The sequence below is a fragment of the Dasypus novemcinctus genome, chromosome 17 (genome assembly GCF_030445035.2).
Source record: "Dasypus novemcinctus isolate mDasNov1 chromosome 17, mDasNov1.1.hap2, whole genome shotgun sequence".
Taxonomy (NCBI): Eukaryota; Metazoa; Chordata; class Mammalia; order Cingulata; family Dasypodidae; genus Dasypus; species Dasypus novemcinctus.
In genome coordinates this window covers 74,120,765-74,137,672 of record NC_080689.1, presented here as the reverse complement: position 1 = coordinate 74,137,672, position 16,908 = coordinate 74,120,765, and the positions used below count along the sequence as shown (strand labels likewise).

The 16,908-nt window shown below is 37.8% G+C and overlaps 1 protein-coding gene across 12 annotated transcripts in view; it reads right to left on the bottom strand.

Moving 5' to 3' along the window:
- Nucleotides 1-518: 518 nt before the first annotated feature.
- The window catches only part of CTNNA2 (catenin alpha 2), a 1,156,618-nt gene continuing 1,140,228 nt past the window's right edge, over nt 519-16,908 (bottom strand). For 6 of the 12 annotated variants that reach the window (XM_058278992.1, XM_058278988.1, XM_058278986.1 and 3 more), the window contains 2 exons: nt 4,410-4,526; nt 519-1,727 (listed from right to left, as the gene is read on the bottom strand). In XM_058278992.1, coding sequence (XP_058134975.1) covers nt 1,440-1,727; nt 4,410-4,526 — 405 coding nt within the window. In that variant the 3' untranslated portion in view covers nt 519-1,439. The remainder of the gene's footprint in view (nt 1,728-4,409; nt 4,527-16,908) is intronic. The other 6 variants (XM_058278991.2, XM_058278987.1, XM_058278990.1 and 3 more) reach the window with 1 other exon arrangement.

Below are 16,908 nucleotides of genomic sequence, written 5' to 3'. Positions count from 1 at the left end.
TGGGACTCTCTTTAATAGTAGGAACTTTTGGCACTCAGGTAAATATTTGGGGGGCTTATATTACTCCTCAAGCCATAGATGAAAGAACACAGCCCGTCTTTTATCAGTGACGGGACAGAGGTTGTGTTTTTCTAATTTAGAAAAAAATCATTTGAAATGAATAGAATATTTGGAAATTAATAGGCATATCTATAGAAGATTTCTTGGATTCAGCTTCTCTCTGTGAATACATTTCATTTCTTAAGTTTATCCCATGGCCAAGCATTGCCCAAAAAAGTCTAATATATGATTTCTCATTTTAGATTTAGTTTGAAAAAGAATGAAAACAAATGGAAACACAAAACACAAAATAAAACATAAATAGTTCCTGGACTCTGAAGATGACCAAGAGAATTCTTTGAATATCATCTCTTTTACCTCCAATTTGCAAAACAGAAATATTGTTTCTGAGTAAATTTTCAAGAAGATTCTCTAATCTTTTAAGTATGCATTTAGTGAAAGAAAACATTGTTCAGATATCAAGATTAAATGCATTTATTTTGAGTTAGTGGGTACAATGGTATATTAGATACCAGCACTCTGAGCTACACCTATGATTTTGCCTCTAAGCCTTCACACATTTTCAATCTCCATTCTTCTAACATTCCACCACTGGGCTTCCTATTTTTATCTAAATCATATTTCAACTTAAAAAAAAAAAAGAGAGCAAGGTTGTTCACCACATTGTATTTCCAGTGCCTCCCAGAAAGATTTTAGTCATCTAAAATAAATGTTTATTTTTTTCAGTTAATGGGAAAAATGTTAATAACATGAGCACGAGTAATGGTACTAGTCTAGTAGAAGAGAAAGAAGAGAAGACAGATTAAAAGAAGCATTGTAGACTGGACTAGTTAGTTCCCCCTCAATTGAAAATCCACATAATATCATGGATGTGACTTCCAAGTTAAATTGCTCAATTTGTGGGCCACACACTTAAGCGTATTGGCTAGTACAATTTTGCACTGAAACAGAAGCAATACAAGCTTTATGTTCTACCATTACACTTCCGGATTTTTCACTTATTAATATACCTGCCAACCTAATGATTCTTGCATGCATTAGAGTTTGCTTTTGCAGAGTTAAGTTTATTTTCCCCAATCCCTCCCACTCCCATAAACATCGTGATGCGAACTCTTTGACCAATTTTATGAGAATGTTGCAAAGGACAGCACTGTGCCATCTCGGGACAGGCATCCCCTGTCCGCCTCCTGGGCTACGGATGGATCAGTGGTATTGATCCCATCTTATCTTACATGCAAACAGACACTGCTCCCTTAATTTTGCCATGCCAGAGGCATACAAGTCGGCAGGTATGCATACAAAAATGGAATTAAAAAGAAAAGGAAAGAAAAAAAGAAAGAAAAGAAAAGAAAAAAGCTTTCTTATTAAAGCCTATCGTCCTAGAAGGAATCCATTGCTTTGAATTCACTTAAAGCCTGTACAGGAGAAATGTGTTTCTTCTGAGAACCTCGTCTAACTCGCGTCTGGAATTCTTCAGGCTTTTCTCTCTTCACAAGGGGCTTTTTCTCTGGAGCCTTCATCTTCCAAGACACAACAGGTGAGTTGACAGCTGCTGTCCCATAGACCTTCTGGTATTTGGTGGAGGCCACATACGAAGCTTTCACGGTGAGGACCACAGCATTCATCAGGTTTTTAGCTGCCTGGATGAGTGATGTGGCACTGTCCAGCTAAAGGGGGGTGGGAAGGAGAAAAATGAGATAACACCTGGGTTAGTCCTGGCCCAACCTCCACAGGATAACGGGGCAATTTCACAAGTAAAACAATTCCTTGCTTATGCAAGTACACAGTATTGCCCAAAGGAGCAAATTATCACAAGTAAGGCCAACAGGCTATAAAACTGTCATCTGTCTTCTACAATCCCTGATCCCCAGGTAAAAAGAAAAAAGGGAGGGAAAAGGATATTCTATGATGCATAGCTTTTTAAAACCCAGCCTTTAAAGACAAAGCCCTCGTTTTAGCATGTAAGAACTCCACGATCATAAAAATTTTCCCAAGTAGAACACCATGTGTTATTACACTGGCTGATGAGTAATGGTGCCCATTACTCAAATGTCTGAAATGCACCAGGCAGGCAATGAAGAATAAAAAGTTATAACGGGTTACATCTCCATTTTATGGCCCTATGAGGAGAGGTATCTCTCCTCTATCTATAGACCATCTCTCCCTCCTGGGCTTAATTTTAGTGAGGCTGCAGGAAGCTAGGAAGACCAACATGCCCTGCCTTCTACTGAGGTGTTTAATGAGCTTGGACTATTCATTTAACTTTTTCCAAGGTCTTGAATATACTTCCTCTAAAAATATCAATAATTTTGTCAACATCATGTAAGTCAGAGAACACTCAGTGTGACTCTTGTATCCTGTGTTTAATGAAATATTGAGTGGTCACCATGTCAAGCACTATTCTGAGAAATTTGAAAGTATTTTCACATTTAATCCTTACAACGACCCCATGGAGGTGGTATATTTTCGTTGCCATTTCATGAAAAGAAAGTTGCACAGGTTTACACAGCTTAAGTAATGAGATACTTTAAGACAATACTAAAGCCCCATACTTGTCTAAAATGATATGACAGTACACAATTTAGAGTAGAGTAGGTTTAGAGAGGTTCATAACCATACTCTTGGTCAGGGAAATTTTAGATGACTTCTTTTTTGCTTTTAACCAGTGAAACAGTGTCACACATACTTTATACTGGCCCACTCAGTATCTATTCCAATCCTCTGGTTTGATTTCCTGTACTGTAGATATTGGAAAAGCTAAACATGCATTTCCTGGATTCTTTTCGCCCAAGATTTTACATGTGACCTAGTGCAAGAAAAGAATTAACAGCTGAATTGCAATTCAAGGATCCCTGAGGCTGCTCCAGGGATGCTTGAGCAGTTTGACCGTCCATCAAATTTTCTGCAATACGAACTAAGGGGATGTATCTATTGTGTTTAAATAAGAGACCCAAGACGTTCTTAAGTATGCAGTTCCTAGTTGCTGAGGTTGTTTATTGGATAACCTGTAATTTATGGACTGTAGCTGCACTACAGAATGGGAGCTAAGCACACAATCTTCTAGGTACTAGGTGATTAGCAAAGTATTTATGTAGAGGGACTCTAAAGTCCATAACTCTGCCAATGTGCTGTGACCTGCATTCACTTTAGCTTCTTGTCATTTCTTGTGGCCAAAACATATCCCGTACAGTGACTAAGTACATCAGAATTTGCATCTAAACTCTCCATGATGCTGAATGCTCTCTGATCTGTATCATTACTGAACGCTAAGCCCCATAAATCAGGTCATTGGGTAAGACAAAGGGAAATATATTCTAAGTGTGAATCTTTTGCAACACCATATGACTGAGGCTTCACTATTTAAAAAAAAAAACAAAAAAACAGTTAAGGGTCTGTATTATATTGACTCCACAGTGATATAGAAAAGCAAAGAGATTTTTGGAGCGGTGCCATGATTCAGGAGATGTATAATTAACAGCTTCATGAATTAAATCAGCACAATGGACAGAATAACCCACTTACTTTACCCACTTCTATTACACTGTCAAAGGTACACATATGCCAAAATAATTGCTTAGCCCATAATACTTAGTTTATACAGTCTAAATTTCTAAAGCTAGCTAAAGAAAAATGAAATCTAAGTTATGAATGTTAATAGAAGAGACAGCAAGCATGGATTACTGTGATGGTTCTCAAAGTACAATCCCTGGGGCAGCAGCATCAGCATCACCTAGCAACCTGGCAGAAATAAAAATTCTCAGGTCCAACCCTAAAACTACTAAATCAGAACTTTTGTGCTCTTTGTTTTAACAAGTCATCCAAGGGATTCTGATGCATGTTAAACTTTGAGAACCATTGGATTAATGAAGCCCAAAGACTATCTGAGCACTTATTTCATCCAATAATTCTGGGTCTTTTACTGTATACAACTTTGGTAATGCCATAGCCACTTACCATAAGGAATATCTCTTTTTCATCCTTCCCATCGTACCCCCAGGTAGAAATATAAATAGTGAAGGACAGAAGAGACAGCAAAATGTTGGGACAATTAAGAGCAGATCAGTCCTGGGATGTTCAGAGCTAGATGCAGTACCCCTTGGCCAATCAACAGTCTGTTAGGTCTCAAAATTGAGAAATATTCATTCATGAAGTTAGTTAATTCCATTGTGAGCTATGGGTAAAATAATATAACAGGAACAGTCTGTTGATTTGCTTCAGGACAACTGAATTAGTAGAAGTAGAATAAGATAAGATGCGTCTAGTGTAGTATTAAATGGTTTTCAAAGAGTGAGTCTTGGGAGAATTGAGTGATCTGAAGAGAAGGGTTACAAGTAATTTGGGATTTTTACCACAGATTCCATTTTCAGATAGATGGTGTCTAATGCTGCAGCAAAAATATGATAGCCTGTCTTTTCTTCAGAACCCCTTTGCTCTCCCAGCCTGATGCAGGAATCCTGTGAATAAACCTAATACATTGGTTGAGAGTGAGACAGCTCTGAAATCCATCGCCAGCAATTACTTCAAGTTTCCTCCTCCAGCAGAAACTGAACTTGTGCCAAGGTAAAGGAAGGAGGTGAGACACCCAGCCAGCTGAACCTCAACTAATATACTCATGAACAATCACTTCTCTAAACGTGAAAGACACGTCGAAACCCAAAATAAAACAGACACCTGACATGGCAAGAGACATCCCAGAGGCAGCCTTACAAAGTAACGTTTTTATACCAAACTTATATAGTTTTGAGAGTTTTTAAGGGAGGCAGTGCTTTCTACATCTTTCACAATCTTACTTAGAACATACATCTCCATCTAGTTGGTTTGACCTTCTATGGATACAAAGGCCTAAAATGAGGAGGATGTTGAAGAAACAGCTGAATTAACTCCAGATACTTCCTAGACATCTGTAAACGTCCCCTTTAGGTGTGGTCATATGTTTATCTGCATAAATCAAAACCACTGTAATACATAACCAATAATACTTTAGAGTATATTCAAATTTTGGGAAACTGATTGAAATATATGTTTAAAACTTCATCCAATCCTCATGATCTGAAAAGTTTTGCATTACTGATGCAACTAAATCAAGTCAAAAACAATATGTGCCCGAAAGATAATAGGAATTTTCAATAAAGAAATTGAATTATAGAAAAATAAATGGACATAAAAGTTACCTCAAACATTTTTGGAAAATGCTTAAGACATCATAATTTCCTTTTCAATTTAATAAAAATTCTTGTCATGACACATTTTCTTCCCAGGTTAAAAAAAATACTCTTTTATTTTATTCCCTATATAACATTATTAATATGAAATTTGACTTTTAAGTTGAATTTCCAAAGGATAAACTGCCTTTTGCCCTATATCCACATGCAGGACTTAGACAACTGTCATCATCAGTACAATCAGAATTCTTTTTATTTTAAAATGGGTTTTCTTTTTGCACATCCAAAATGGCACCAAGATCTGGTCTTCCAGTTGGCAAGTTTTTGTTAAAAACTCACTTCCTAAAGAAAATACATTAAAAAGAGCAGTGCTGCATGGTAAAGATTTTTATACAAGATTTAGGGAAACTTATTTAACATAATCACTTACTATTTTGTCATTTATTCTGTACGAAAGACATTTTCAAGCAAAAGCTATCTAAATGAAGCATAATAACCAATGTTAATTGAACACTTATTAGGTGCTTGGCATTGTTCTCAGTCTCTTTAATTAAACTGTGTGATTTAATTTTCAAAAATTACTTGATGTAGGGGCTATTCTTCCCATTTTACAGGTAAAGAAACTGAAGCCTAGAGAGGTAATGTGACTTGGCACTACACTGATGGGCAGAATAGAGGTTAGGATCAGTAACATCTCTCTCCAAAGCCCATTATATGAATCACCAATGCTTGCTAATCCTCTGAAGTACGGCTAATATCTGGCATCTAACTTTTCAGTTATTATTATTCCAAATGGACTCATTTCTATTAATCCTGGCTGGCATGGAAGGCAGCCTTCTAAATCTGGCAGCATCCTGTTGACATCATGACTATTTCTTTGGAGAGCCTGCATCTCCCCCAATTTGTGCTTTTAGTCTCATCTTCGTAAGCTGAATTCTTTCTGCCTAGATCTCAGGGCTTTGGGTTTGTTTCTGCCCAATGCTTGACCCTTGCATGGTCTTTCCTGGCCTTTCATCAGTCTTCCTGGCTTAGATTCACCATAGTGGCAGATGTGCCAGAAATCTGAATCCTTGGCTGATTTCTCTAGTTTGCTCAATTTCTCCAAAGCACGTTCACCAGACAACCATAATGATTGTCTGTATCCTTAGGTGGAGCTCAGCTACTCTAATTAGTGTGTTATGCTTTACCTGGTCTGGTCTCACTAAATTTCTAATGGATTCAAAACTGAGCCACATCTCAGCCATCCATCAAGCCGGCCATTTCAGCAGAAAGAAACATGTAATCTCTCTGCTTTCAGGACCTTCTACTCTTATTGGACTTACCATTAAATTCTTGCATCTAAGCTAAGAGAAATTTCTAATTTGTAGATAATTAAGAATAATATCCTACATTTAGTGAATGTGTCCATGTGCTAGTCTTTAGAGCTTACTAGCCATTTTGCTCATTCAATCCTCACTACCACTCCTGAAGTGATGAAACATAGGTCATACGGCTTGTCCAGTATCACAATTCAAGTAAGTGGTGAGGCCCAAATTTAACCCCAGGCCATCTACCCATGCCTAATCATTGCCATATGCTCCTTCCCAGTGTCATGAAGGATAGACAAATCCTCAGCTTAAAGACCAGTTGCATTGTGCTAGCACAGTTCTCCCTATTTCCTGTCCCTAACTTCAGAAATTAGGTTTCTCCTATTACTGCCACTATCCTTTTAAAATGTCAAAGTACTATTTTAAAAACATAACAGATGTTTCCTCACATCTTGTTCTATTACAGTCCATGAGAATGCAAACAAAGGTGGGAAAACTATTTTACAACATTTTTCTTGGGTATTTTCTGGCTTTTTCTGCTTCTCTACCCACTCTTTTCTTCCTTTCCCACTCAAATTCCAATGGACAGTCATATTTCTCTTTCCCTACATTAACTTCATTTTGTGTTTTGGTTGGAGGGAAATACTAGATGGAGGACTTTCCTGACCTGTGATCCTTTCATTAATCTATATTTATGCTATCTAGTTCCTGTCATCAAAGCTGAAGAATGTCATGAAAATTGCTTAAAATAAATCTTACAACTTAAAGGATCATCTGATGATTTCTGAAACTCTATGTCATTAATGACATGCTATTTCTTTAAAGGACTTAGACCATGATAGGTGTACAGTGTCAAGAGAAACAGAAGTTGACACACATGTCACTGGGTGACTCAGCCCAACTCTTTAAAATGACAGTGTAACTACATCTCTTGCAATGCTCAATGTTCACATTTATTCATTTGTCCTTCAATTTATTGCTCCATTCTTCTACCTACACATTGAGCCATCCATGTATTCCTTCACCTTTTGAGGATCTTTATTGTGCCAACCATTGTGTTCAGCGTACAGAGTGGCTGAATTACAAAAGCTCAAAATACAACGAAGAAAGCAGAGACATAAACTAAAAGATTTAGTTCTCGATGATCTAGGGTTGAAGGCACTTAAAAACTACAGAGAAAAGAGGTCAAGAATAGAGCAAGTGCAGCAGTGCTCAGAGATGTATTCACCAAGTGCAATGGATGTCTCATGATGATGGAGGAGGTTGTTGTTATGGGGGGAGAAGTGGGGTGAAGGGGTGGAGGGTATATGAGGACCTCATATTTTTGGAATGTAACATTAAAAAAATAAAGAAGACAAAAAAATGCAAAAAAAAAAAAAAAAGAATAGAGCAAGAAAACAAGCTTCATGGTGAGTATGATTTAAACTTACTTCAGTGGATAAACTGGGAGGTTGTAGGTGACTGGATGGTTAAGAGTGACAAAGTAGGGCAACTCTCAAATTCTTAGCTAACACAGCTAGTTGAATATTGATATTCTTCCCCAGATTGTGGAAACAAGAAGGAAGCCAAGGTGATCAAACATTGACTTTAACTTTGGATATACTGACTTTGCAGTGTCTGTGTAATGTCTAGGTGGAACTACCTAAGGGACAGTTGAAATTATGGGAGTGAAACTTGGAGAGCAAGAGGTAAGAAACCACATGATTTGCTTATATTGGTCTTCCCAGTTGTTTCATGAACAATGCTCTGCATAGAGAAGGTTTTAATTTATGTCAATTTCCATCCTAATTCTTCTTCTCCTTAGTGTTTTCACAGAGAGCGCTGAGTGAAATATTAAATCCATATTCTTCCCCTGGTCAAAAAGCTCAATAAATTTACTAAACATAAATTTCTCAGCGTAGACTTTCATGCACAAAATCAATATCCTTTTTGTAATCTAAGACATAACATCATCAAGAAATATCTTAACAGAATAGAAAATAGCCTCTGTTGTCTAGGGAATAGTTAAATAATTAGCCAGCCTTCACCCCTCATATTAATGGTGAACTTCCTGGGCCCTACCACCAATAAATCAAAGTTAGTTTAGACTTAACAGCTTGCTAAAAAAATTACATAGAACTGTTATAAAGTGCAAAATAACATAAAAAGGGAAGGAGGTTTTGGCTCAATTTATACTCCTATAGGAAATATCTTAAGATGTTAATTTGTGACGGCTGGGCATATAATTAGAGAAGAGAATCAGGATTTCACTTTGTGTCTAATTATTCCATTTAAGACATGCATGCAGAGAAAGATCCATTTCCATGTTTTAAAAAATGCTGATTTTCTATTACCAAAAAAATAATGAGCCATTAATGGCAGGTCATGAAAATCCAAAGTACAAAGAAATCTGGCACTGGATTAAAAAGAATGCACTGGTTAAGCACTGGTTAAGCAAAATTTCAGAGGGTCCATAAGCTTGAATTGAAAAAACATCAACTTTATTATCTTTATTTTCTCTGAGCTCTAACTGAAATCTAGCATTTTCTTCACTTAAGAATGTATGCAATAAATTACAGTAGTATTCATTTCATATCACATTGCATTTGTTGCATATCTCAGAAAATCGCTTCCGCTCACCCATCCTTCAAAGTATGGTAGTTGTGAGACCCAACGCTAGTTGAGTGTCATAAAACTATCCGCTGCTACATTCTGAGAAGGAGTCTATGGTTTTCACCTGACTTGCAAAGGGGTCTGTGGAACATGAAAGGTTAAAAGCCCCTGAGTTAAGCTAAATAAAATAAATAAAACCTTTTGAAATAAAAAAGTAAGGAGCTTGCCTTGATTACTTCAAAAGCTTTAAAGGACCTGGGAACAGGAAACCAATCCCATTTGGACCCACGTTATTTTATCTCAAGCTGGAGCTTAATAGTTCTACTGATTTTGAAAATGCAAAAATGGTTCCCCAAATATGCGTATTGTCCCTTTCAGCCACTTTTAAGATCAGTAAATATAAATAACTTGGGTTTTAACATATAAAAGCCAGGAGGGTTTCAATAAGGTTATACTACACATATTTGGGGGAGGGGAGTAGTTGGGATGGAAATTGTGATGAAAGAACTGACAAGAAATTGAAAAACACGTTGTGAAAACTGTTCTCTCCCTACAAAGAGTCACAAATTACTGGCCATGGAAAAAAAGACTTTTTTTTTTTTTGCTACAGGTCCACTTTGCCGTTACTGAATGGGAGTTAGAAACCAGAGCAGTGGAGCCTATTATCTGCCAAGAAGAGCATTTCATGTTTAAAAAATCCATGAGGCTTTGAAGAGACATTTGATCTCCTCAGAAACTGTGATACATCTGAAATACCTTGAAAGGTCTGCCTACTTTTTCCAGAGTCTGTATCAATAATGCCTTCTAAAGACTCTAGCAAGTTGACAGTAATAAACAGTTGAAACAAACACAGACTGGGCGCCATGGTCCGGTCTAGATACACCTTTCTACAATTCAATTAAGTCATCTCAGCATGTTTACATCCTTCCAAGAAAGAAAATTCCTTTATGGCAAGCCCTCCTTTCAGTGTTCATTCCACTAACTCTTCCTCATCAAAAGGACGTCAGTGAGCAAAGCTTGGTTCCTTCCCGCTAAGGCCGTGACAGTGGAGAACACCGGCAGTATTTGCCACTCATCCCCTGGGTATCCATGCCAGGAATTATTAATTAATCATGACATATTTCTCCCTCAGAATCTACTGTGTGACATGAGATAGGAAACTTATTTACCTTCCACTTCCAAGAGGTCACAAATTAACACAGCAGTCCAAAACAACTTGATATAGTATAATATACATATACAACATCTAGTGCACCTTGACTTCTATGTCGAAATGAACTTGTTTAACACCTTTTGCTTTCATTTTAGCCAATCAGATCACAGGCAAATAATTTTCTTCAATTGATGTTTTGTTCGCTCTTTTGTTACCCTAGTTAACATCTGGGGGACCCATTGTGCACTTCTTTCTACTGACATTATATTGTGGGTAGCAAAAGAAAATCATTCAGCAGAGGGCATAACTAGTAACTGAAATGTAAAACTTTCTTGGATTAATTTTAAATCAGGAGATCAAAAGTAGCTGCATATATTAACAAGTGTGATGTCTGGGGTGAAAATGACCATCGTAGTCATGTTGCATTTGTTGTTTAATAAAAAGCCTGCATTAAAGTATCAATATTAGAATATGTTTTTGATTTCTGATAATTTGTAGCTAAAATACTGTGGGATAGCTCCTAGGAAATGCTTAATTCCCAGGATATGCCCATTTGATTACAGAATCTTGAAAAGCCAACGTTTCACAACTTTAAGTAGTGAATTAATCATAATAGAAAGAAGGGCAAGAAATCCAATATTTTTTTTTATGCCAGGGAGGCAGTTGATGTTCTACCAGTGCTGAAAGCCAGTGGTTAGGAAAACTACCCCCACGATTAAGTTGGCAAAGACTTTAACACAAATGCACTGCAATCTCGTCAGAAGAAGGAAAAAAATCTCTACCGCTTCATGGAGATATTTACCAATTGGCTCTCACATAACTTTCTCAACTGGACATATTTGTGTCTTCGTTTTTAATTCATTCAGGTAATAGTAGCACTTCATAGTTGGCCAGTCTACTGATTAACTGTCTTCATTTGCATTTTTTCAATTACAGGTAAGTAAACCTTGGGGACTCCCACGAAGACTTAATTACAGTCAACAAATTTCCTAAATGTGGCTTAAAGCCATTTTTTCTCACCATTAAAGGCAGAACTTTTTTTCCTTCAAGCCAAAATAAGGCTAACCTTGGAATCCCAAAAAGAAGTAGGAGTGTTGAGAAGTGCTGGCCCTTGAAAAATGATGAACTGTCTTGTTTATCTAGACAGCTGCCACCTTTTTCTATACTTCATCCTTCCCTGCTTCCCTTCAGCTCCCTCCCTTTTCCCACACTTCAGGATCTCCTAGCTCAGAGACCTTCTTTGGATTATTTGTTTCCACATAACAAAAGAGCCACAAAGAAATAAACCCAATAGGGAAAGAAGTGCCAAAGGGTTTTCAGGCACCATTATTGGGAGATATTCCTGGACAGGGAGATAGTACTTCTGTCACATAAATACACCATGTATTCCTGCCTTGCAAAGGCCACCTCTGATCATGAATGACAGCATGTCTTCACTGTCCAAGTTTTATGCCTTGTAACAACACTTCAAAGGGCTAGGGCTTCTTTCTAGCTTCTATGGGAGGGACAACTAGCAGAGGATCAACTCTTGTTCCCTCACGTTCCATAATTCTCCCTTACTAAACAGTATCATGAGCAGTAAGAGAGACTCATGTGAGAGGGGCCATTGTCTAAGAAACCAAGAGAAATGCATCTTCAGAGAATGGATCAAAGATGTATTAATGGACTGCCTACCATCAGAAGTATCTAACTTTCTATGAACACTGCACCTGCTGATAATTGCTGAAGACTCTTTAAGACCCATTTGACCTTGAATGCTATAATGTACAACCACTGAGTGAAGACCCCAAGAGTTAAGAGCCACAGGTTTGGATGCTGGTTGGTGGAGGACTGTGCCTAAAAACTGGCAATAATTTGAAGGCCTTGGGTTTTTCTTCCTCCTAGTTCCATTTCTTTTACATCCAATCATTGGGAATTGTGCCATAACATGGCATAATTCACATGTTGGGGAAAGTAAATTCCCATCCAACCCATAAACTCTGCTCACAAGGCACGTGGGAAGAGCTAGTAGAGACCTCTCTTGATGCCAAGGTTTTAGATGAAAAGAGCAAAGAGGAGAGCCATAGAGACCCTTTCCCAAATGTTTGCTGCCTTTCCTGGGACTCCAGTCCTCTGTTCCTTCAGTTGATAATCTCTTCCTCATGTCTTTCTCCCAGGTCCTGTACAGCCTCTCTCCTGCACTAATACTTATTTTTCACGTTTTCCTCCAGCCCTCCCTTGCCTCCTATCTCATCCTTTCTCCACTCACAGTAATGTAAAAGCCTGGACTCTGGACTCAAAATCTGGATTCAAATATTGCTTCTACTGGTTGCTAGTTAGGTTACCTTGAGAGAGCTCCTTAACCTAACTCTGCTTCAAAATCTTCATCTTTAAAATGGACAGGAAAATCGTACTTTCTTGGATTTTCAGGAGTTAAATGAGATAATGTCTTTAAAGATAAGTGCATGGCACATGGTAAGCTCTCAGTAAATCTTAGCTTTTAATATTCCCTTAAACTCGAGTTGAAAAGAGATCTTTTCTAAATAATTTTTTTCTTTTCTATCTCTCCCTTCCTCCTTACTTTATCTTTTCAGCCCTACTCTAACCCCCAACTTCCAGCATCTGGGAATCTCTCCGACCCTCTTCTTACTGAAGCTACTCCCTTCTTAGCTTGCTCTCAACTCCTGAATATTAGTGTCCTAAAGTATTAGGAATAAAGGTATGGAGAAGTTTACAAGGTGAGTAGGAAAGCACCAAAATAATCTGTATCTTTTCTAGCACTACTGAATTATTTAGGTGGAGAAGGGAAGGCTCAAAATCAGCACTAGAAACCATGAGTGTTTTACATAAAAGGTGACACCCAAAAAATCTAGGAAAATTCAGGGCTTGGAGAAAGACTGATAGCAGAAGTCAAAATGGCTTTGCTAGGAGATGAAGAGGGAAACAAATCTAGCTTGAGAAGGTGATTTGCAAATATCCAATTAAGGAGGCAACAAAATAAATAGTCGATTTAAAATATTTCACCCAAACACAGGAGAACCTAAAATTCCAAGAAAATCAGGTTGTCTGTTTAGGTTAAGACATTATTTCAAGTGGTGTTGCCGGAAAAATGTAACACTTTAATTCACTCAACTCTCAGCTTCGATGCTTGTCTGATGGCATTTGAGAGCCCTGGCTACCTAAAAAATACAGCCTTTCTGGCCTACAATGACCCAACACTGATAATCAACCTTCCTCCTTGCTTTTTATTGACCTAAACATAAATTATTAGGTTCCCTAGACTTATTTCCTAACTCTTTAAATCATTAGCAATCTGTCACAATCCTCTTTTCTGATGAACCTAGATATGGTTTCAGAATTCTCCTCAATACACAAGCCATTCAACCCTTAGCTTGAAGAAAATTAGCAATCTAGAGAAACTCATTTGTCATACTCATTATGGCTCTCTGACATTCTCCCTGCACAGAAGTAGCCTCTGCTTTGATTTCTGCCACCTTGCAATCACTGCTTTGATAAAGAGTAGTATATTAATGTCACTTTTCCCTCTGATATAATTTTTTCCTCACATCATTCAGAAAGAATAATCTCTCAAATATAATGCAGAAAACTGAAGTGAAATGTTAGACACATACGTAAGTATAAAAAATAATTCCCTACGCCACTATTAATTTCAACTCTTCTTTCATAATAAAAATGAGAATGAAGAGACAAGAAGAAATGGATACCGTCATTCAGTGGCTCATAAGAGGTCTTCAATGTAATCCATGGTTTAAAACCAGTAATTTTAATTAAATTAGTTTTAAATTTGTGCAGTTGATCCATGGCTTTTTATAATTAACACATTTTTCTGCCTACTTTGAAATTTTGTTTGAGCCAGCAAAGAATAGGGTCCTCTAAATCTTTTTCTTTCTCCTGGCCACTACTTTTCCTATTCTAAGCTGTGAATCCACGGCTAATTTATTCACACATTCAATAATTTCCAAGCAAACACTGTTATATTGTCCCAGATTCAGTAGGGGTTCCCTAACTTTAACTCAGGGCTTAATTTGATTAGTTGTAACCATTAACTCTTTTAAGTTAACTCCGTATAGATTTCATTTCAGGAGTTCAAGAGTTTTTACCTTCACAAACAAGGCTCCTTGATATTTAACATATCATTAAGTTTTTTTTCTTTTTTTTTTAAGTATTGGGGTTGGAGATTAAACCTGGGATCTTGTATGTGGGGAGCTGGCATGCAACCACTGCACCACATCAACTCCCCTAATTTGGTTTTCTTGTTTGTTTACTTGTTTGTTTGTTTTCAAGGAGACTTAGGGAATCAAATCTTGGACCTCTCATCTGAGAAGCAGGCACGGCTTGAGCCACATCTGCTCTCCAGTCTTTTCTTATTGACTCTTCCTAACATTCCAGAGATATGCAAGAACTCTATGATTTACTCCATTCCCTCTCCTATACTTGCCCCTTCTTCCTCAGTTTTCCTCATTTCTGTTATTGGCAACATGAGTCTCCTGCTAGTCAGGCTAAAACTCTGGCATCTTAAGTTATGTGTTGTTCTCTCCAACCCAAAATCGAATATGTTAGCATATTCTGGTAGCAGCAGCATTTTCAAAATACATCCATTATTTGACCTCTTCTCACCCCCTTCACTGTTACCATGCCGGCAAGGCCACCAGAACCTCTTGCTGGAGTATTGAAAGAGCTTCCCCTAACAATCCCCTTGCTTCTCTCCCTATTCCCTCTTTGGCCTATTTTTAAACAGAAGTGAGAATAATCCTGTTAACTGAAATTGAATACTGCCTCTTTCCTTCTCAACACTCTCCAGGGGATCCCTATCTCAGTCTGAATAAAATCCAAAAGTATCCACGTGGTCTTTGAGGTCATTCGATCCAGACTCCAATTCCTCTGATTCACTCCCTCACTTTATTCCTAAAATCCTGGTCTCTATACTCAAACAGACTAGCCATGTTCACACTTCAGGACCTTGCACTTAAGATCCTTCACCTAAGACACTCTTCTATTCAGATATCTGCAACACTTGTTCTCTTACCACTATCAGGCCTTTAATCAACTATCAGCACCTTAGTGAAAAGTCTCCTAGAGACATTTTCAAATTTCAATTATTTTCCTACCCTTATTCTTCAATTTGCTAGCCTCTCTGTCTTAATTTGTTTCTCATACACTTATCACCATCCAACATGTATTTTTTTTTCTTCTATTCATTGTCTGCCCACCTTCCTGTTATATCCCAAGCACCTGCACACATGGGTCCTTCATAAATATTTGCTGAATGTTGTTTGCACTTTACGGATTGCAACTTTATGGATGGGAAAGTTAGAGATGACAAAGTTTATCCAAAGACAATGGTAGGGCAAATTGCCTATTCCAGTACCCAACTCCCTCATGCCTTCTAGCCATTTACTTTTCTATGGAAGACTAGCCAGAGGCACGAGATTGGCAGGAAAGTAGAATCCAAGGCTTCTTTCTTACTGTAAATTGAGTGAGATAGCTTCAGAAAATAGTCACAATTTAATTATTTAATTATTGCTTTCTTTCTTTGTATAAAAATATTGAGCTTTCTCTAAGGATCTTCTCTCCCTATTATAGCACCAACATCTATGAGCAGTGTTTTCTAGGTACAATGCTTAATAAATGATCTGTAACACTCAAAGAATATGCAAAGTAGATACTATCATGTCTTTTTAAGGGGAAACAAATATAGAGAAGTCAACTCTTTTGTGAACTTGGTTTCACAAAATTCATCTCTAACAAAACTGGGCTCTGGTCCACTGGGACACATGGCTTGCAATTTTCCTTAACCAGGCAAATCCATCACATGGATTTCCTCTTCCGAGTTCTGTCTTCCTGCCTATTGGTGTCATTTAGTGGAACTAAGTGTGCCTATATTAGTCAGTCAAAGGGAGTGCTGATGCAAAATATCAGAAATCTGCTGGTCATTATAAAGGGTATTTATTTGGGGTAGGAGCTTACAGATACCAGGCCATAAGCATAAGCTTTTTCCCTCACCAAAGTCTATTTTCACGTGTTAGAGCAAGATGGCTGCCAATGTCTGTGAGGGTTCAGGCTTCCTGGGTTCTTCTCTTCCCAGGGCTTGCTTCTTCCTGGGCTTAGCATTCCTCTCTTCCTGGGGCTTGCTTCTCTTTCCTCTGTGAGCTTACTTCCCAGGACTCCAGCTTAAGGCTTCAGCATCAAACTCCAACATCAAAAACTCTCAACTCTGTTCTTTGCCATGCCTTTTATCTGTGAGTCTCCACCCACCAAGGGGTGGGAACTCAATACCCTAATGACAGGGCCCAGTCAAAGCCCTAATCATAACTTAATCATGCCCAGGTACAGACCAGATTACAACATAATCCAATATCTAATTTTGGAATTCATAACCATATCAAACTGCTACAATGCCTTATGATGTGTTTTAACTGTCCACAAGCATGAGTCATGTGCTCAAGCATTAATAGGTAAATTTCCTTAGACCATAAAAAGAAAACTAGCATGACAACTTATAACAATCAGGATTCAGGTGGGATCAGAACTAGGCAAGTAGCAGGAACAGCATCCTCGTACACAATTTTCTTCTCAGCATCTTTGAAAGCCATCTATGTGCTCAAAATAAATGATTGAATATAACCTCTAATTT